The 21,509-nt window shown below is 35.8% G+C and overlaps 1 protein-coding gene across 3 annotated transcripts in view; it reads left to right on the top strand.

Moving 5' to 3' along the window:
• The window catches only part of LOC117399355 (neuropilin and tolloid-like protein 1), a 62,753-nt gene that overhangs the window by 29,181 nt on the left and 12,063 nt on the right, over positions 1-21,509 (top strand). For all 3 annotated transcript variants that reach the window (XM_033998455.3, XM_033998454.3, XM_033998452.3), the window contains exons 5-7: positions 15,845-15,886; positions 16,173-16,300; positions 21,077-21,305. In XM_033998455.3, coding sequence (XP_033854346.1) covers positions 15,845-15,886; positions 16,173-16,300; positions 21,077-21,305 — 399 coding nt within the window. The remainder of the gene's footprint in view (positions 1-15,844; positions 15,887-16,172; positions 16,301-21,076; positions 21,306-21,509) is intronic.

Raw genomic sequence — 21,509 nt, 5'->3', positions numbered from 1 at the left:
TCTTTATACAGCTTTTGGTTAACTTTGAAATAGGGCATTATTCCCCAGTAGTTCACTTCATTTCCCAGTTCTAGTTTCAATAAAAGAGAAAATCCAATATTACAAATGTGACTAGAGCCATGAGGATATACTGAGGCTCTAGGTCTTATCTGAACAAAGTTGACCATGATGGAAATGTGCTCTTCGATAGGACCTGGGTATTTATTTTCTGTTTGACTTAGAAATATCAGACAGATTCTTAGTTTTATCTGTGATGAGCAAATGGTTCTCGCCAAAGTGACCTACAGAATGCATCTTTATTTTCCTTAAAAAATAGAAGACTGATACTTGATGTGATATTATGTTTGTTATTAATTACATTTAGCTGTTGGTGAACATGGGGTAGAATGTGTAAACCTTCGTATATATGAGTTTTTCCTGCTGTGTTTTTAAACAGTGCCTCCTGTAATTCACTGTATAATTCTGTGGACTTTCAGTCCACATTCCACTTGACCAAGTTTATTTGATCCTGTTTACTTGATCATTATTGATCTGCTGAATATTATATACGTGGTGCGTGTGTGTGTGTTGAATGTGTCAGTATTTTAATTTGATTTGTGGTCAGGAGGTAAATTAAATTCTTATTTTTTTCAAAGGCCCTTTCTTTCTAAGTTAATACATATAAATAAGGGTTCCAGCACACTTGTATTAGTCAAAGTTAATTTAAATCTAACTTGGCACCTAAAACCTAATCTAATAGTTTAAGTGCAGTACTGAAACCAGGACCAAGTACACAGTTCTTTACACAGTGGTGAGGGTATGGGATGGGTTACCTTGTCATGTTGATGCTGAATCATTTGGGATCCTTTAAGACCCGACTTGAGAAGGTTTTGAGATCAATCAGCTTCTAGTACCCAGATGAGCATTGATGGCCAGGTGGCCTCCTCTTGTTTGTAAATGTCCCTTTATTGTTATGTTTTTATATGGTGAAGCTCTTTGACTGATTTTACACAGACGTACAGTGGCTCTCAAAAGTATTCACCCCTCTTGGACTTTTCCACATTTTATTGTGTTACAACATGGAATCAAAATGGATTTAATTAGGAGTTTTTGCCACTGATCAACACAAAAAAAGTCCATAATGTCAAAGTGAAAAATAAAATCTAAAAATTGTTCTAAATTAATTACAAATACAAAACAGAAAATAATTGATTGCGTAAGTATTCACCCCCTTGAGTCAATATTTGGTAGAAACACCTTTGGCATCAATTACAGCCAAGAGTCTATTTGGATAAGTTTCTACCAGCTTTGCACATCTGGACTCTGCAATTTTTGCCCATTCTTCTTTGCAAAATTGCTCAAGCTCCGTCAAGTTGGATGGGGACCTTTGGTGAACAGCAATTTTCAACTCTTTCCACATATTCTCAATTGGATTGAGGTCCGGGCTTTGACTGGGCCACTCCAGGACATTGACCTTTTTGTTTTTAAGCCACTCCAGTGTGACTTTGGCTGTATGTAGGGCAGCAGTGTGGAGTAATGGTTAGGGCACTGGACTCTTGACTGGAGGGTTGTGGGTTCAATCCCCAGTGGGGGACACTGCTGTTGTACCCTTGAGCAAGGTACTTTACCTAGATTGCTCCAGTAAAAACCCAACTGTATAAATGGGTAATTGTATGTAAAAATAATGTGATATGTGAAATAATGTATAATGTGATATCTTGTAACAATTGTAAGTCGCCCTGGATAAGGGCGTCTGCTAAGAAATAAATAATAATAATAATAATAATAATAATAATAATAATAATATGTTTGGGGTCATTGTCCTGCTGGAAGATGAATCTTCTCCCAAGTCCCAGGTCTCTTGCAGACTTCAGCAGGTTTTCCTCCAGGATTTCTCTGTACATTGCTGCATCCGTTTTAATCTCTATCTTCACAAGCTTTCCAGGCCCTGACGTAGAGAAGCATCCCCATAGCATGATGCTGCCACCACCATGCTTCACAAGATGATGTGCGGTGTTAGGCTTGCGCCAAACATAGCGCTTAGCGTTGAGGCCAGAAAGCTCTATTTTGGTCTCATCAGACCATAGAATCTTCTTCCACTTGGTCTCAGAGTCTCCCACATGCCTTCTGGCAAACTCTAGCCGAGATTTGATGTGAGTTTTTTTCAACAATGGCTTTCTTTTTACCACTCTCCCATAAAGGCCAGTTTTGTGAAGCACCCGGGCTATTGTTGCCGTATGCAGCTCAGCCGTGGAAGACTGTAACTCCTTTAGAGTTGCCATAGGCCTCTTGGTGGCCTCCCTGACTAGTGCACTCAGTTTTTGAGGACGGCATGTTCTAGACAGATTCACAGTTGTGCCATATTCTCTCCATTTCTTAATAATGGACTTTACTGTGCTCCGGGGGATATTCAAAGCCTTGGAAATGTTCTTATATCCTACCCCTGATTGGTGCTTTTGAAGAACCTTATTCCGGATTTGCTTTGAATGTTCCTTCGTCTTCATGATGTAGTTTTTGTTAGGAAATGTACTAACCAACTGTGGGACCTCCCAGAGACAGGTGTATTTAACCTGAAATCATGTGAAACACCTTAATTGCACACAGGTGGACTCCATTCAACTAATTATGTGACTTCTAAAGACAATTGGTTGCACCAGAGCTTATTTTGGTGTGTCATAGCAAAGGGGGTGGATACTTATACAATCAATTATTTTCTGTTTTATATTTGTAATTGATTCAGAACAATTTGTAGATTTTATTTTTCACTTTGACATTATGGACTTTTTTTTGTGTTGATCAATGGCAAAAACTCCTAATTAAATCCATTTTGATTCCATATTGTAACACAATAAAATGTGGAAAAGTCCAAGGTGGGTGAATACTTTTGAGAGCCACTGTAAACCTGGTGCAGACCTACTGTTAAAACCTTGACATGTTTTTTCAGCCTGCACTTTTATCCAGAATTGTTTTGACAGAAGAAGAAATGTTTGATAAATTCTCTTAAAGCAAAACTTAAGCTGCATCCACACTGCGATGCGAGCGAATAATTTAGAAGTCACTACAGTCAAATGGCAGTATCCACACCAGCAGTGAGCAACGTCACTGAGAAAATTTTGCGTCGCTAAAATAGAACCTGTTTCTATTTTTTTTTTTTGTCGCACTGACCAATCAGAAGCAAGGTTAACACGCTTGACACACATCAAACACACGCCTCAAAACACGTCACACCTGAAAACAAGTTAATCATTTTATGTAGCACCAGTAGTCTTGGCTTGCAGGTGGTGCATTTAGCAGCATCGAGACATTTTCTTTCTGATTATGCAAGTTGCATAAAAATAGGTTTATTAATAAGCAAAAATAAACCAGACCATACATGCAGTCTATATATCCAGCATTTAAATGAAAAATGTGAACTTTTGCTGGCTTTTCAAAATGACACAAAAAAGTTCCCACATTTACAAAACTTGAACATGTGACCTAATTTTAAGCTATGGCTTTTTTTGGTTTGTTTATTTGCTTTTATGATAAGTAATGTTTTGTTCATTAAATTGTTCTGTGGCACAAATCTGTGACAAGAAGAATGTCTTTACGTATGCATAAAGTGACCGTATGCATAAAGAGATTCACCAAACAAACTAAAATATTATCAAGGTCCTACTATTCTATACGTTGTAAAGCAAAGCCAGCAACACGTTTGTATTCTATGTGACACATCCCAACATTATCAAGCTCATAGTTTTGAAGATTATGAGCCTTATCTGTTCACTGGACTGTTTTAAAAAGAAAAACTAAATAAAAGTCTTGCGTCTTGCCATGACACACAAACTTGTTCTGTGTATAATTATTCATAAGTAAATTAAGTCAGAGACGGCTCAAACACTCACCCATGATCTGATGCGTCACAGTCTTCAATAGCGTTTACGATAAAGTAGAAAAATACATTTGCAGAATAACATCGGTAGTAATACAAGGTAAGTGGTGACTTGCACATAATAATAATAATAATAATAATAATAATAATAATAATAATAATAATAATAATAATAGTTGCACTTTAAAATACTTAAAGAAGTTAATAAAAAGGATCACTGAAGGAAGAAACACAACTGAGATTGCAGTAAGTTGTATATATAAATTTATAACAATACATTCATTTTGTTGAAAATATTAGTTCAACTGTACTACTATTGTCCAGCTGTCTGCTGACAGCTGGAGATGTACCGGGCTTCAAATCAGACGACTACTACTACTGGTACCACGATGAAAAAAATAATAATACTACGAATACAACTGTAGAATTATTACTAATATATGATAACAATGAAACTGTTCAATAACTCTGATCTATAGATTTTACAAGTCCAACCAATTTTCCACGGAGTTGCTGGAGGTCAGGGTGGTAACCTTTTATCAAAACAAGACCTGTTTTATAATGGGACAGCCCACCTCTAGTGTGTCCAATAGGAATGCGTGGGCGGGGTCATGTATTTATTTTCAGTCTTTTGGATCGTTTCCAAGTCTGGTGTGGATTGCTCCAATTTCCCCTGTGATCTTCCCTGTAGACCTTTAAAGTGAAAATACTGTACTGTATCAGGTCTAAAATAGTGACTTACTGTTCTATATGCACTATGAGAATAAAACTTGAGTGACAAGATGTAATTTAGTTTTAAAATGAAAATGGTTTTTGATCCTGTATATCATACTCCATTTAACTCTCAACTTTAATGCACACTCAGTTTGGTTTTGGAAGGTCACAGGATAATTGTATGTATCCTATTTTGAAACTAAATAACATCAAACTCAGTGTATTGAATGTAGCTCTTTATCCTAGACTTATGGTAGGGTATTGCCTATCAAACAATAGACAGTTAACATTAAATTACTACCTTTAAATATGTAGGAGCACTTTGGAGAGCTGTGAACCAGAGTGTAATTTACTGGTAGTACTTTGTTGCAATAATGCTTGTGTAAAACTGTGAGTTACTAACGCGGAAATAAAGATAATTTACTCTATGGTTTAAAAAATCAGCAAGGTCTGTTTCCAAAATGGAAAGATATTTTTACACATTCCCTTGTGTAAAACCAGCCAATTGTGAGGGAGATTCTTCTATCAGCTCTCATAGGCTGTCAGATCTATTGTCTTGCCCATCATGACTTGAACTTACAAAGAAATGCGTCTTGTAATTTATATTATTAATAAAAAAAATGTCACGTCACTTGCATAACAAATCAGACACATGTTTCCTTTTTTGTCCAACCTATGTATCAATCAATCAATCAATTTTTATATTATGTAGCACCTTTCATAGTGGACCACCATCACAAAGTGCTTTACAAGATGCAGTAACAACAAGAAAATCTATAATACTTAGAAATGCATAGTACATGCTATACAAAAAAAAAAGTGCATAATACATGAAATAGTAGCAGCAACACAGCAGCTAATAGCAGATATCAGGCTTAAAGAGCATGGAAAGCAAGAGAGAACAGGTGGGTCTTGAGAGGGTGGGTCTATATTCATACAGTGTGGTTGCAAGGAATTATAATCTTCAAAATGCATGACCCAGGTCACTTTTAACTGATTTGTGGGATCATCTATATAAATGTATTCACAAAAGAGTGCAGTAGAGCCTACAATCATAACAAGGTAGTGAGTTTCCCTGTGGGAATATAGGAAAGTGACCTGCATAACAAATTGGATGAATTAGCAGACCCTTGCAGTATGTGATTAATCAGTCCATATGTTTTAGTTGAAACATTTTATATATTGTGGTAGAAGTAGTAGGTAGGTCCTGTGGATTTTACTTTGAACTTCAAAAACACATATGTAATTGAATGAACAAACGTAAAGAGCCTGATTCTGATGACGGGATAAACCTCTAACGCAAGGGCAAAACATGTTTGTCCCTGATTCCGATGAAAAACACAATGCAAATGGGAGTAAATGCTTTTGCCCTGTAATGCGATTTGGTAGAATAATTTGCCCGACCTCTTCCATCAGCGTTAGTGCCAGTGGTTGGCACAACTACTTTGATTGTGCCCCAGACTCGCCTCAGAAACACTTCAAAGAAACAGCCTGTAATTGTCATAAAAAAAAATGAAATTCTATTGGTCAATTTACAATGACAGATTGAAACATTCCTTTTCTGGATGACTGTTGATGTTAACCAATCAAAGCTTTACATAAAACTTCTGTCGCCCTGGCAACACATAATGCTTGCTAGATGCTTTTTTGGCTAGTGGTGTATTTCTGCTCATCCGAGCAAGCTGCTTGAGCGGCTTCTGGTGTATAGGGGCCCACACGGTGTTTATAGGGTTAAATACACTTTTTCTTTGTGTGTGTGAAGCATGTACATGGTTATTTGGAAGACCGACAGCAAAATAAAAAGTGTATTATTAAGTGTAATATCAAAATATAAAACATGTTGGACTAAATTACTTCCAGAAATTATGAAGTATGAGGTGGAGGCCTATGTATTTAAAATAAATATTTCATACAAATATTTATTTTCACAGCACAGTTGACATTAACATTTTAAATAAACTATTTATTGCAAAGGCTAGAAGTATACAAATAAATAATGTTTATGAATATAATGAAACACTGCAGTCACATACGCTAAAATTGTTCAAAGAATGTAGATATTTCTAAACAACAGCTATGGCAATAAAGAACTGCTTTTTGTTCATCAAAATCACAGCAAACGCAAACACTAGGGCTATCATTTTCTTAAAGGGAATGTCAGTTGTTCCTTATTTGTTAGCAGCTTCAGACTCCCATTTTTTCTTCATTGGTCAGACCTAACGGAATTCTACCACCCAGCTCAAACTCCATACAAAATCATGACGGGGACCCACCATCCAGCACAAACGTGGCTTTACGATTCCTCAAAATCAGGCCCAGACTGTTAATCAGTTGTCACAGCTAATAGTTTATTTTAAAAACATGATGTGCCATAATCAATGACTGTCAGGTATAGACACATGCTCATTGGAGATTCAATATCCCAGGTTGGGGCCGAGCCCCCTTTTTATTTCCAGGGGGAGTCGGCGCCTATGCCATACACTAAACCTTTTTCAGGGTGGGCCAACAAAATAATTATTTTGTAAATATGAATGTGAGTTGAGAATAGTTGTAATACTATAAAGACAATTTATATAAAACGAATATAAGACTCTGTGGGGATTGACTTTGTAACACCTGATTGGTTGGTTATACTACTGGAAGTGAGGGGCCTGGTTTTCCACTGTAGGCAAAATGCCCATGTATTTACTGTGGATGGGGCAATATGCCTATAGGGAAAATATAAGCCTATATCTTCAAAGCTGCTTCTAAGAATTTGAAACAAGACATTATTATATATAAAACAGTTGGGTCCATTCCAGAATTTACTATGAACTTAATAACAACCCCCTGAGCTTGCTATCTTAACATCAAGTTCATCCTGGAATGTCTAAAACTGCTGTGCAAGAAGAGTCTTATTTCCATCCCTGCTGAATGATTCAAACTTTCATTTTAATATCTTTTTAAGTGTTTATGATATAATTCATTCATTTTAGGTGTGGGTGTTTATATTAATAAGTACCAGAAGTACTGATTTATGACCACATAATTAGTGGAACTTAAAACAAAGCTTTACCATTTATTATTAATTTTATATGTTTACTTAAATACTTTTTTTCTAGCCCACAATAATGTATTTGTCTGATTTTATAGCAAGGTCCTTAATTTCAAGGGGAATTTGAATAAAGTGGCTATTAGTGTTGCTTGCACTATGCTTTCCTAGCTCTGCACCACAATGACAGACATATAATTGTTGTTTTGCAGAGTTGACAGTATTGTTGCAAAGTGCTGTCCTGAGCAGCATAGCGTGCCTCAAAATTCACTGGGCTGACAAAAACACAGTGAAGATGAAACCGAGAAAACTTATTCTTATCACAAAGATCATATAGATTGCCCTGGTAATATGGAAGAAATAGCTAATTAAAAAGTAAATTAGGTTCCCAAGGCAGCAGTTAAAAGGGTTTTTTTGCATTAAGTGCAGTGTTGATCAAAGTCCAGAGATTAGCTGTTTTTGTAGCATAGAAATAATTTCAGGGACGTACATAAATCAAGAAAAAAAAAATCGTATACTCTGTCACCCTACAGCTTAAAGGGTGCATCAGCACTACATGAAAGATAAAATATAAACTATCCCACCTTGCTGTTCTGAATACATTTGGTCATAGTAATCCATATGCGCCCAAACAGCTGCATAATGCGACACTGCTATGTCCAGAATCACTGGTCTCGAGCATCTCTTCCGAGCCAAAAAACATGACTCCCGCATGTACCCTCACATGTGCTCTGAAACGTACCAGCCATGTATAATCAGCATAGAGAAGCCTGAAGACTTTTCTTTTTTTAGGGGGGTGCGGGTGTTTTTTAGAGATTATGAAGTGTAGTTTAATATAGATGTGAATGGGGTGCTCTGAAGATCAGGACTGTTGCAGAAATAGTGGAAAGTTTCCCTTATATATTCAATCAAATCACTTATCTCCGGTGTATAAAGAGTCTTTCTTGCTATTCACTTTGGTGCTTTTCAGCTTTTCTGAAGGCAGTTCAATAAAAACGTATATTCATGCAGGTGGTGGTGGTTTTGAGATGCTAGATTATTATTATTATTTGTTTATTTAGCAGACGCCTTTATCCAAGGCGACTTACAGAGACTAGGGTGTGTGAACTATGCATCAGCTGCAGAGTCACTTACAATTACGTCTCACCCGAAGGAGGTTAAGTGACTTGCTCAGGATCACACAATGAGTCAGTGGCTGAGGTGGGATTTGAACCGGGGACCTCTTGGTTACAAGCCCATTTCTTTAACAACTGGACCAAAAACGTACATACATGCAGGTGGTGGTGGTTTTGAGATGCTAGATTCCATCCCATGCCAAGAATGCAAAGTTCTCTGCATAACTGCTAATGGAAAGATTCAGATATTGTCGCTATAGCTCTGCTAATGTTGCCTACACTGGGGAGATTTAAGACGTGGACATTCTAAGCAGATAGAGAGGTCATTCTCACAACTCGTGTTTAATTTGACCTTCCAAGAAAATCTTCTAATTATTGCACTCATTCATAATGTGTCGTTCTTTATGGGCTTCCAAGGCATCTCTTTTGTCAAGGAGGGTAATGTCCTAGAGCCACTGTTAGATTGAATGCCTTCTACTCTTTCTTCTTCAGCTTGTAATTTACAGATACTTTAAAGAAATCATGTAGTGTGCACTCCAGATAAAGTTTTGGGTCATTGAGTAATTTACTCCAATTTGGGCACTGTGAGTAAAATGTATGTTGGGTGAATAAAATTCCTTGATACCTTGAAGTCATGAGTAAGTGTAATAAATACTGTACATACTTTAATATTAACTTACAGGGTATTCATTAACTACAGCCTTGCATTTTAACTGTAATGTTACTTTAAACTACTGTACAAAAACAACAATTATTATTATTTGCTTTACTGACCACAAACAATATGGCTGTGCAAATAAACATGGAAACAGATTTTTTTTTGTAAATCTTCCTTTCTCAATCTCTTGCGCTCTCCTTTTCCAGGTTGACAGACATGATCCCTAAAAATTTAAAAGCAAACAAAAAAATGTATTTAAAAGTAGAAACTCGAAATGTTGTCTTTAAAACTCGAAATATCGCCTTTAAAAACTCAAAATTTCACCTTTAAAAACTCGAACTTTTGACATTCTACATACCAGCTGGTCTGGGGAAAAGCCAGAGGTGGAACTGAGAATTCTTGCGGACAGCACTGCTGCCTGAAGCCAATGTACTACCGCCAGGTTTTAATTAAGTCTAAAAACGGTCTTTTCTAGTATAAATTAGTTTTCCCACATATATTATAATCATATCTGTTTGAAAAAGCAACTAAAGTTTGGAGTAAGCATTTTTTACACGCGATTGATCAATAATTAATTTATGTTTCTCTTTAGGCAATATGTATTTATGAATTAAACCATTTTATGCTTTTTTTCTTAAACATAGAGAATCAATGGTTTTATTATCGAAATCAAAGAAGTATTACAATGAATTCACACATGCATTAGCTGTGTTAAAATTAGATTGTATTAAAAATAATTTTAAAAAAGAACAGAGAGAGAGAGGGGTAAAATTCAAACCCAGACCTTATTGTGTTCAGTTCTGGTCACCTCGCTATAAAAAGGATATTGCTGCTCTAGAAAGAGTGCAAAGAAGATCGACCAGAATTATTGCTGGTTTAAAAGCCATGTCGTATGCAGACTAAAATAATTGAATCTATTCAATCTTGAACAAAGAAAACTACGCGGTGATCTTATTCAAGCATTGAAAATTCTAAAAGGTATTGACAATGTCCACCCAAGAGAATTTTTCAGCCTGAAAAAGGAAACAAGGACCAGGGGTCACAAAGTTAGATTAGACAAAGGGGCATTCAGAACAGAAAATAGGAGGCACTTTTTTTACACAGAGAATTGTGGGAGTCTGGAACCAGCTCCCCAGTAATGTTGTTGAAGCTGACACCCTGGGATCCTTCAAGAAGCTGCCTGATGAGATTCTGGGATCAATAAGCTACTAACAACCAAACGAGCAAGATGGCCTCCTCTCGTTTGTAACCTTACTTATGTTCTTATGTTCTTAACTGCGTGTTTGTAAAGCACCATACCGGAATATGGATAAGCATTTAAATGATAAATACTTCTATTACCATTAAGGAATTTATTTTATTTTACCCAAAAGTTTACACAAGTTGTGATGCAGAGGGCACAGAACCATACCAAGTATGCACAGGATTTGAACATACCACTTTGGCTTGCTTTTCATAAACGTACGGTCTTGGATCATAAAACAAACTTTACTGGCACAGGTTAATCAAGGTCATTCGCCAGTGTCCAAACACTGTAGTTGTCGAGGGGGGCACTGACTTAAATAGGGGGTTATCTAAAAATGCAAAGAAGCATTGGGTCATCCAGCATTGTGCCATTCTCCCATTTATTAATTTTTTTTTTTTTTAACATTCTGCCAATAGAACCTACGAGCAGATCACAGCCTGATTTAGCCCTTAGCGAATCAGAAAACCCTGAGAGGTAACTCGTTTGATTACAGCATGACCCCCCAGACGCACAGCGTATCTCTTTTAGAATAGACCCCTAAAGCATTGTAAGTAGGATACAAGAGAATAGATACACATTAATGAGCTGAATAATATTATTTTTAATTATATATTTTTTGCCAACAGCCAGCCAGTGTTATCAAGCAGGTTGGCTAAGTGCCAGTATAATTTTGGAGGCACACTGAGGAAGCATAAGTCTTTAAATGGCTTGACTCAGGTTGAGCTGCAGGGAGTATACGTTGGCTCGTTCTTAGACTGGCTCAGTTGCTTGATCAAGCAGTACTGGATGCACGCTGTAATAGAGCAGATTGTGACTCTGGCACATTCCACTGAAACTAACAGAGACTGCAGTGTGTGTAACCGGTACAGCTATTGTGCTCAGTATCGGAGCCCATGAAAGAGGGCAGAGTTCCAGAACAGCATAACTGTTCCTGAGGGCAGTTGATTAATCAGCTGTAATAAAGAGTGATCATTCTAGAAAGCCAACAGCTTCTGAAATAAACTACACATAATCCTCAGCCTAAGACAGAAATAGAGGGGAAAAATAAGCAGAACATAAGCAAAATCAGCCAAATCACGTGTTCAAAGTGTACAAAAACATTTAGTTCTGTTTTGTCGCAGAAATGTTTACTGTATTTGTTTGTTTTTGGGGAAAAAAGGACAATGTAAATGAGCAGACTATAGCATTCAGAGCTTATGTTAACCAGATCTATACCTATTAGTATTCATAGAGTATTATAGCAGGAGACTGGTCCCCTACAAAGTGTACTTGTTTAAAGATCCAGACAGCAGCCTACCGTACTGTACGTTGCATTATTCCAATGCAGAGCTGAGTAAAATACCTTTATATATACATGTATTTGTTAATGTTAAAAACACCATGTGAATAAAACCTGATTTCCTTTAATGTTTTAATGTTGGTATAAATATTTGTATTTGTATATCATGGTGAAAAACAATGATTCATCTTCTAACTTAATATAATTCATTATTGAAAAATGAGAATCATACATTCAAATCACTTTACAAAATGCACTATAGATGGGACAACTACAGATTTGTATTTATGTTTTCTGGTTATACTGTATCCCTTCTAGCGTAACAGTGTTCAGACAGGTGTTTATATTTGTATTGTTCATCCCCTGTATGGCACTGAAATTAAAGTAATTGACTGTGGTATTGATTAATAGCTTGAATAGCTGGAGGTAACAGTGTTGATTGTAGCTGTCAGCAAGTATTAATTGATATTGTGTCACTTGCATGTGAGCAGCTGCTTGTCAGTAAGTGCTGTATGTGAATGATTACAAATGAACCAAAGGAGCATGCTAAGACCAGTATCAGGATTGGATTTGCTTAGTTCTCAAATGCATGTGAATGCCAGGACAAGGGTGATTGAGTTGTGCCTGTAGGGATTTAACAGCTTAATCAATGACAATGAAGGATAGGACCCGTTTTCATTCCAAGGACTCTGTGGCTGAACCAATTATAGCCTCTATCTAAAAAAAAAAAAAACAGTTGCAACTAAATTTTATCATGCCACATTTAAAAGTTTTGCAAAAAAGCTAAGATTCCAGGTTCTGCGTATGCTGCAGAAGGGGGAAATTCTTCTGAAAAGCCGTTTTACAAAGTCTGTGGGAAAGTTTTTGGTAAAGAAAAATTAACATATGAAATGGAACCACACACACAGCTTTTGATAAGTCTGTTTGTCAAAGGGATGCATAGAAAGTAAGACACTTTCTGTGAGAGTATTTGGCCAAGTGCACGACTGTTTAGCTAACATTACATCATAATGAAGACTTACTAACTGTAAGTGCAATTCTGACTAAGAATCCACACTAAATAGTGCCTAGTGTCTTTTTTCTAATGTTGTGGGTATGGCTAACCCTAACAATATAAGCAACATTCAGAATAACTCATAAGTTGTGTACCGTGTCTGTGCTGAACGGCATGTTTATGCATCTCACAGTTTTTGAGCTGTGGGTAGCCAAAAAAGCAGTCTGAAACATAGAAATGTAACTCAATTCTAGGCACTCCCTTTAACTTGAAAAATATGCAATGGAGAGTTATGTCATTTTCCAGTTCCAGAGACAATCCGAGGAACTAACTGTTTACCAAATGTAATACTTCTAACTGCTTTTAAACCGTTGTTCATATCTCAAATGTCATGTTTATAATGGGAGCTTCGATGCTACCACGCCTCTATAATGAATATCAATACAACGTTGTGAATGGCATACACACATCTGTAAACTAAACATAGAGGGGATATATCTCATTAACATGCCAGTGCTGCCTGATGTAGGCCAACATGATTGTGGTGCACAGGATTGTGAAAAAAACAATGGCAGTGTTTTGCATTTAAACACATTTTTACCTGTTGAAAATGCTGGTCTTCTGCTAGACAATAGGGTGTGTAAGGGTGGCATCATTCAATCCCATTTATTAAAAAGGAAACTCAAAAGGAAAATATAAAGTAGTTTTGCCTGAGAACAATCCATTTACTGTGGGAGATTTGTCATCTGAAGGCTTTTTTTTAATTAACTGCTATAATATGTTTGAAATGCTTCAGGGAAAACATAACACCTATTTATTCTAATCTGACTTTTTAAAGAAACGTTTTTTTTTTATATATAACACTTTAAAACTATTGTAACATTGTTTATTCTCAGATTCTGCTGTAAGGCGACATTATGTTTTACATCTCTCTATATAACTTCATACCACATAGGGTATTGTTCTCCTCTCTTTCCAGAGATTCTAGTCACATAGCTTTCCCCCTGATGATTCTGGAGGCAGGAAAGGCTATATAACAAGACTGCATTACAGAAATGTGCCAGATGTTATCTGGTTGTTGGACCACCAGGGAAAATGTTTACTTACAGCTTGGATACAATGCAGGGTAGAAAAAATACATATTGATGTTTAATGTATATTGATAAGGGATAGCATAACAAAAGAAAGCATGGCAAAAAACATATAAAATAATAAACAAAACTAGTGTGCAATCTGACCCGATGGAGGGTATGTGGCTGAGGTCATTTCTTACGAAATTTATGTAGCTTATTGTTGTCTAAGGTATTTGTGTTATTCTGCTCTTCCACAAATTTCTAACAGTCTTCTGCCGATAAATCTTGAAATCTGCAGGGCACTGTTGTTTGTTTTGTTACTGACAGTGTTGTTTTCATGTACTAGTGGAAGAGTTTGTCTTTAAAAACAGAGGTTAGCAGTTTTATCATCAAACTTATACACAGGTCTCACGCCACCACCGTTTATAATGAGACTGTAAATCACTGAAGTTTATAGGAAAATGAACATTCACCATGTGTAATAATAATAATAATAATAATAATAATAATAATAATAATAATAATAATAATACACCTGAATCCAAGGCCACAGCAATGCTCTTGCCAGTAGAATGCTGTTATATGTTTTTGTTATTGGGAATCCAGTGTTCTGATAGCTTGTATTACACAAGTTCAACAAATTCTTCAGTAGATGCTTAATCTGCCCTGGGCATTTTTTTTATACTTTCTGAAACTTCATTCTGTAAGCTGATATTAAGCCCTGTATTTATCTCTGAAGAAATCTGTGGAACCAACAGGTTTGTTTTGTTCTTTTTTCGTGTGAAATAAATCCTGCCCAATGAATTATGTTTAAGAGATTTCATTTCAAGTCTATGCATGGTTGCTACAGCCTGGTGCTGGGGCCGGTAACTCGCAGCAATGCAAGACCACTGGTATGTATTCTCTGTTATGCTAATTTTATACATTTAATGAAGTCACGTGAACATATGGTTTGGCTTTTGCCATACCATGTTTCGGTTGTGCACTTACAGCGTGAGAAGTGTACCTGTTATGTTTGTACTGTGTCATATTCTTATGGCAATGGAGAGAGAATTCAGAGTTTCTAAACTGCATGCAAACCAAGCCTACGTGAACATTTTGATAACACTTTATTTAGCATGGAATAAGTATTTAATTGATTCATACATATTTATTGTGTAACATGTTAGTAAATAGACACAATATCATTAGTATTCTAAAATGTAATAACCTAACCAACGTTTTACATAGTTGTCTGTTACGTATTTAAGCTTTTGTTTTTAAAATCCTCTTTTATCGGATGACACACCCTGCTCTTGCTGGAAGAAGACTCTTTTTTTTCGTTTGCACAGTATAAGAGCTTTTGCAGAGAACAATGTGTTCTCTTAAACTTTCTGTACATTAAACAAAAGTCTTCCATTAGTGTAGAGCAAATAGGATGTCTCTGTAAGTGCTGACAGAAAGAACTAATAAAACCAGTTAACAACATAGCACAAGTTATGCAAGTAACATATTGGAAAACCAATTTAATTGGATTAGTTAGAACCTAGAAAAGTCACTGATGTGTATACAAGAGGACCACGGGCTGGTGCAGATCAATCTCAGTGCTCTATAAACCAGTCCAAAGTGGTTTAGCAGTCCAGCACAAAGCGCAGTAAAACCAATGTTACATACATTTTAAGCTTGTAGTTTGTTAATCTTACTATAAAAATACTGTTATATTTTGCAGTTTATAGAAAAAAATCACAATGTTTTATAATAATAATATTAAAATAATGTACAATCTATAACAATTAAATAAATCATGGCAGTAAATTATTATTTACTTATAAATGTATTATTTATTTATTATCTTCTGAAACTGGATATTTCTGTACTAACTACCAATCTGTTTTTTTTTTTCAGACCCTGACTTCAAAGACCTTGGGGCTCTAAAACCTTTGCCATGTAGGTATAATTTATGAAAAGTAAACATGCTACAGCCATTCTGTCATGCTAGGCATTTAAACCAAACAACAAACTATATATATATATATATATATATATATATATATATATATATATATATACAGTATATTGAATCGAATAATAATTTGTGGTATATGTTATCACAGAACCGCAGAATGCATTTTTTGCTTGTAATTCACTGCAGCCCATATATTATTATGTTGAAAATATATTTTTAATCAGAATTTTTTGATTGTTTTTTTTGTTGTTGTGGTGGTGGCTTTAGTTTGTGAGTTTGAAATGGGAGGACCTGAGGGTATTGTGGAATCTCAGCAAATCACAAAAGAAGGGAAAGCCTTAGAAACAGAGGCGGTTGACTGTAAATGGTATATCCGAGCACCACCGAGGTCCAAGGTCAGTACTTTCCACTTTTTTAATTCCACTTTTTTTTTTTAATGTATAGATAGTAATAATGTGTCAACGCACATGCAACTTAAGCACAGCAGTAGCAGGTGGCTATAGAAATATGATGGTGTCTTAAAATATTTTGAGGTTATTTGTTAAGTGAGAAAAAGACCTCTGACGGCTGTCTTTCAAAAAATCCTGACGTATGTTGATGGAAGGTATTGATATTATACCAAGAGTGAAATAGAAGGGAAAGGCCATTTCGTAGAAAGGTTAGCCCGGGGACAGTCTCTTTGCAGTCATGAGTGTTTTTTTTTATTAGAAATACTTTGCCATGAACTAGTTGTAAGACGGCTGAGAAAACCTCCCAACTGATGATCTGTAATGTTGCTGCTTGATAGCTGATATATTCTTTAGAACCCTTTACTGTGGGATGTGACTGGCTAATCAAAAGCAACAAGCTATTCCTTTTAGCTAAATGTGCCCTCCCCAAAACAATTGCCTTGTCACATGGAATCAGTCTCTAACCACCGAGTTGCCCATGCACTCCTACACCCTATAGACAACGTTTTAGTACACCAGGTGTTTACAATGTATTTTCCAGCCCCTGTAAGTGACTGTAGATCATAATTGATAGAGCTAAACCTAGTTTGCACAATGGAACAGGTATTTGAATGTATGCTGTCAATCATATTATCTACAGCTATGGTCAAAGGTTTCGCATTAACTATAATTTTAGGATTGAGACTTAATAAAAAAAAAAAAGTAAATTATATGAACATTATTTAGAGCTTGTATTTAACACTGTGTAATCAAAGAAACTACAAAATGAAATTGCAAAAGTCTACCGAAAGCCATAATAGTAGTACAGTATTTTATGTTGGAATTTCGAAATTTCACATTTTTAAAATTTGTCAGTTTTTCGTTAAGTATATGGAAAACTACAAAGTGGTATGCAATTCAATATGTTGTTAACGTAACATTATTCAACAGGTTTTATTTGACTTTGTGTAGCAAAATGTGTTGATTCTATAGGGCAATGCAAAACCTTTAGCCGTAGCTGTGTTGCAGCCTTTTTTATGCAAATGATTTAGGAAAGTGCGGAATGTTCATGATATATTCCACATTATTATTACTGATGTTTAATTCATGGTTTAATTCTTCTATTTTTTTCATGTTGGTTACAAGCATCTAATGCATCTAAAGTTGCACATAAATATCAGCTGACATTTTATTTCTTCATAAAGCACGGAATTATATTACCAGTCATTTTAGTTTTAACTAGCCAGATGCTTAAGCAAGCCAAGTGCCTAGTGTATGAAATTATGTGCAGAGGAATTTACATAATGTATGTCTTCAGGAAATACGCAGTTTGAGTCTTGTAAATAATTATTTGTTCTAATAAAGGTTAACCCATCCACTTGCTGTCTCCACCCTTGTTGATGAAAGGTATAATGGAACACTCCATTAGCCATGTGCATGTATGAAACAATATCTGTGCTGCTCATTAATACAGTACTGTTTATGATAAAATGGTAAAGAGACAGCGCGAGGGTATAAGTTTTGAACTTGCACATATTCCTGCCTGGAATCCTGTTAAAACCAAACTGGCATTGTAGGGTCCATTAGTTGCGAGCATCAGTGTCATTTATCTTGAGGAATTAACGCATTACGTTTCCTTGTCATTATCTGGTGCTGAACACTCATTAAATCTAATGATGTTATCTCATGGGTAGCAGGCCAGAACCAGCACTGGGATTGCTTTCCACCTCAATATCAACTGAGCTTGTAACTCAAATCACTATATTTAAACTGAAATGTAATAGTGATAATTACTCTAAGATCTTTTAAATACTCTATCCTGATTGGTCAAAACAGGTGACATGGGGGGTGTTGATATTACAGTATATCAGCATGGCACTTCTTTTCAAAAAGGGGCAAATCACTTGTACGTCCATACGCCACTAGAATTTAAAAAAAAACGCAGACATATTGGAATTTATCGCAATAAACATGACTGACGAGATTTATGTAAATATTGAACTTTTGGGAAACCGAGGTGTACATGAGATATTGAATGAGTCAATCGGATACCAATGATTAATTAAAGTAGTGAAAAAAAACAAAACAAAAGTATTGAAATCAATTCAAAACTGCTCCTTCTCCCTGAACTACAGCGTGTCCCTATCCCATTCTGAAAATAAATAGATTTAAAAATATATCTACTTTCAGCTTTTCAGTAGAGATTTGGGTCACTCTTCAAAGAGACTGTGGTGGTTAAATGGATGTTTTGTTGACGCTGTCCCCGGTCTATTGTATGTCCGTTCTTCTCCTCTGGTTGGTTGCATTTGCGCCCTGCCTGCTGTAGCCGGTCCCACCCCCTGCGCAGCTGTGTGATCTCATGCAGAATATTTATAAATGCATCTCGACAATTCGTGCCGTACCTTTCTTTCCACATAATTTTGTCCAGGTACGATGGTTTTGTCCATCTCTTCTGCTGTGCCCTGCATTGTTTTAAATTGTTTCTTAACACTGGCCCAGTAGTTCTCCACGTTGTCCAGCCGTAAACTGCAAAGTCAGTTTGATAAGTAACTGGGTATTCCATAATGCAAATAACGTCTCTCTTGCCACTGTGAAGCTGTAGCACAAATCTGTTATGGATACCTCCTGTTACTACCCCTGATAACAAAGAATGATTTAAAAAAAAAAAAAAAAAAACAGCACTGTCATCTGATACTGTCGCAGGTCTTGTGAGGAAGGTACTGCGTGATTTAAAGGCAGATTCATTTGTACTGTGTCATGATGAAAATGGCCAGTAATATTTTACTTAAAAATGTAATGAACAAACCAAGAATTACAAGAAGTATAACTAACAAATAAAGAAAAACTGCACTTTCAGTGGCAATGTTTAATTCAACATCTATAAATCGCTTTTTTAATTAATGCATTGTTGGTTTTATTTTAAAAAAAAAGTTATAAGGAAGTATTTTTTCTTAGCTCAGTTTTAGGCAGAAGGATATTTAATAAAAATGACTTTTTTTCAATTTAGTTATTTAACCCTTTTTTAAGTGCAGTAAAGCACTTCGGGGTGTGTGATATACTCTAATATCACACACCCTGTCATGTCATATTGCTTACATATTAAATACATCATAATTGTACAGAAATATACAGCATCATTTATTTTCCAAAATGTAGATCTTAAATCCATATAAAACAGTATAATGTAGGTCTCTGTTTAAGGACAGCTTCGAAGTTGCTCTTATACAACGAGCTTGAAGATTCACGTTCAAAAACGCTCCAGGTATAAAATGGTCATGATATCATACCAAAGTACACCAAACATAACTATAGACTATACAAGTGTAAATGACACAAACATTTTAACATTTTACATAGATTGTTATCATTTTTATTGCATTTGTATTATTTAAAAAGACATTAACCAAATGCACAGTAAAACCTGTCTAACCCTTGCCTTTACATACCGGTATTCTGTTTCGGGATCATTTTGGGGTTTTGTCCAAATCCCTATTAAAAATAATGGTGTGATACCCTCAACAATCCACAGCCTATCGATTATGGAGTCTGGCATGATTTGTAAGTCTTGAGTGTCTAAAACCAGTGTAAACCTTACTTTGCAGTCTGCCGTTGCGTCCTGTGATTTTTTTTCCTTTCTGAATTTATATTGTGTATAAATGGACGTCCCGTGAGTATGGTACATCTGCAGTATAATACGTGTTTACATAATGGAGAGGTTTCTTTTTTGTTGCCCATCAATGCATTTAATCAGAAACACAAACATAATGTAGCCTATTGTATATTAATAATAATTTTAAAAAATAATAATAGTAAAATTACAACCTGCATAGGTCATTTTTTTGCAAACATACATATTTTATTAAAGTCATGTATCACAATCTACAAAATCTACTAGCATTTGATAACTTGCTTATTATCACCACAATTAAACGTCCTGGCAGGAATATAATGGGAGTCAGCAGAGACACACTGATGGTATCACTGTGAGTCTTGTCACACTCTGCTCATGTCCCTCTGCAGTCATAGTAAAAGGGTTTGACTGTACTGAAATGTTGTGGGCTGGCACTAATTGTTAAACTATATGTTTTTAACATAACATAGTTTTAGGTAGTTCATGGATTCCAGATCATTTCAGTGAAATCCTGTATGCACCTGGAAGGTGAAATGATGTTCTAAATGAGTGTCTGAACTGGAGTATAAAAATCTGAATATCCTGGGCCTTCTTGGACCTCAATCCTCATTACTAGACTACGCTGCAATTAAAATAAAGCACCCATCATTTACAAAAGGTTGAGATAAGTTGTTTAAGGGCATATTTGTAACACAATTACTTAATTATATCTAAAAGAAGAAAAACATATTTTAATTTTACAAAAAACATCACCAGAAAACAGTACAATTAAGGCCCCTTAAGCAATAAAAGTCAATTGAAGACTGAAGTAACCACTTTAAAAATAGCAAGCCTCTACGTCCAGTTATTTGACAAATAAAATGAATATACACAGCTTATTATTTATTTTATCCAACTAAATCTCACCTCCTTTGTTGTGGAGTCCTGCAAGAACAAATAGCTACTGTCTATCACACAACCATGCAAAGCAAGTGTTAAGGAGTCTGATTAAAGCAACAAAAAATGACTGGTAAAAAATACTGTTAAAAGTTAAATGCCGTAACTGAGTTCAGCAGTGTTTGCCTTTTGTTATTGAAATTTGAAATGCTTTGTCTGCTGTGTGTATCTTGCAGATCTATCTGCGGTTCTTGGACTATGAGATGCAGAACTCTAATGAGTGCAAGCGGAATTTTGTGGCAGTCTATGATGGGAGCAGCTCTGTGGAAGACCTGAAAGCCAAGTTCTGCAGCACTGTGGCAAATGATGTGATGCTGCTGACAGGGCTGGGGGTTATCCGCATGTGGGCTGACGAAGGCAGCCGCAACAGCCATTTCCAGATACTTTTCACATCTTTCCAAGAACGTAAGGAATTTAATGAGTCAATTTACTGACAGGGCAATTTAACCATATATTGGGCATTTTGTGTCTGGTGTTTCAATTCAGTGTCAGTTGTCAGTCAATCACAGTTTTCATTCCTTCTCCGCAGGTTTAATTTCAATTTCTAGCAGCAAATACATTATTTGCCATATAATTATTTCCAAGCGTTGAGAAAATCAGGTGCATTAA

Source organism: Acipenser ruthenus, chromosome 4 (genome assembly GCF_902713425.1).
Source record: "Acipenser ruthenus chromosome 4, fAciRut3.2 maternal haplotype, whole genome shotgun sequence".
Lineage (NCBI taxonomy): Eukaryota > Metazoa > Chordata > Actinopteri > Acipenseriformes > Acipenseridae > Acipenser > Acipenser ruthenus.
The sequence above is the reverse complement of the archived record's forward strand: the minus strand, read 5'-3'. Positions and strand labels throughout refer to the sequence as shown.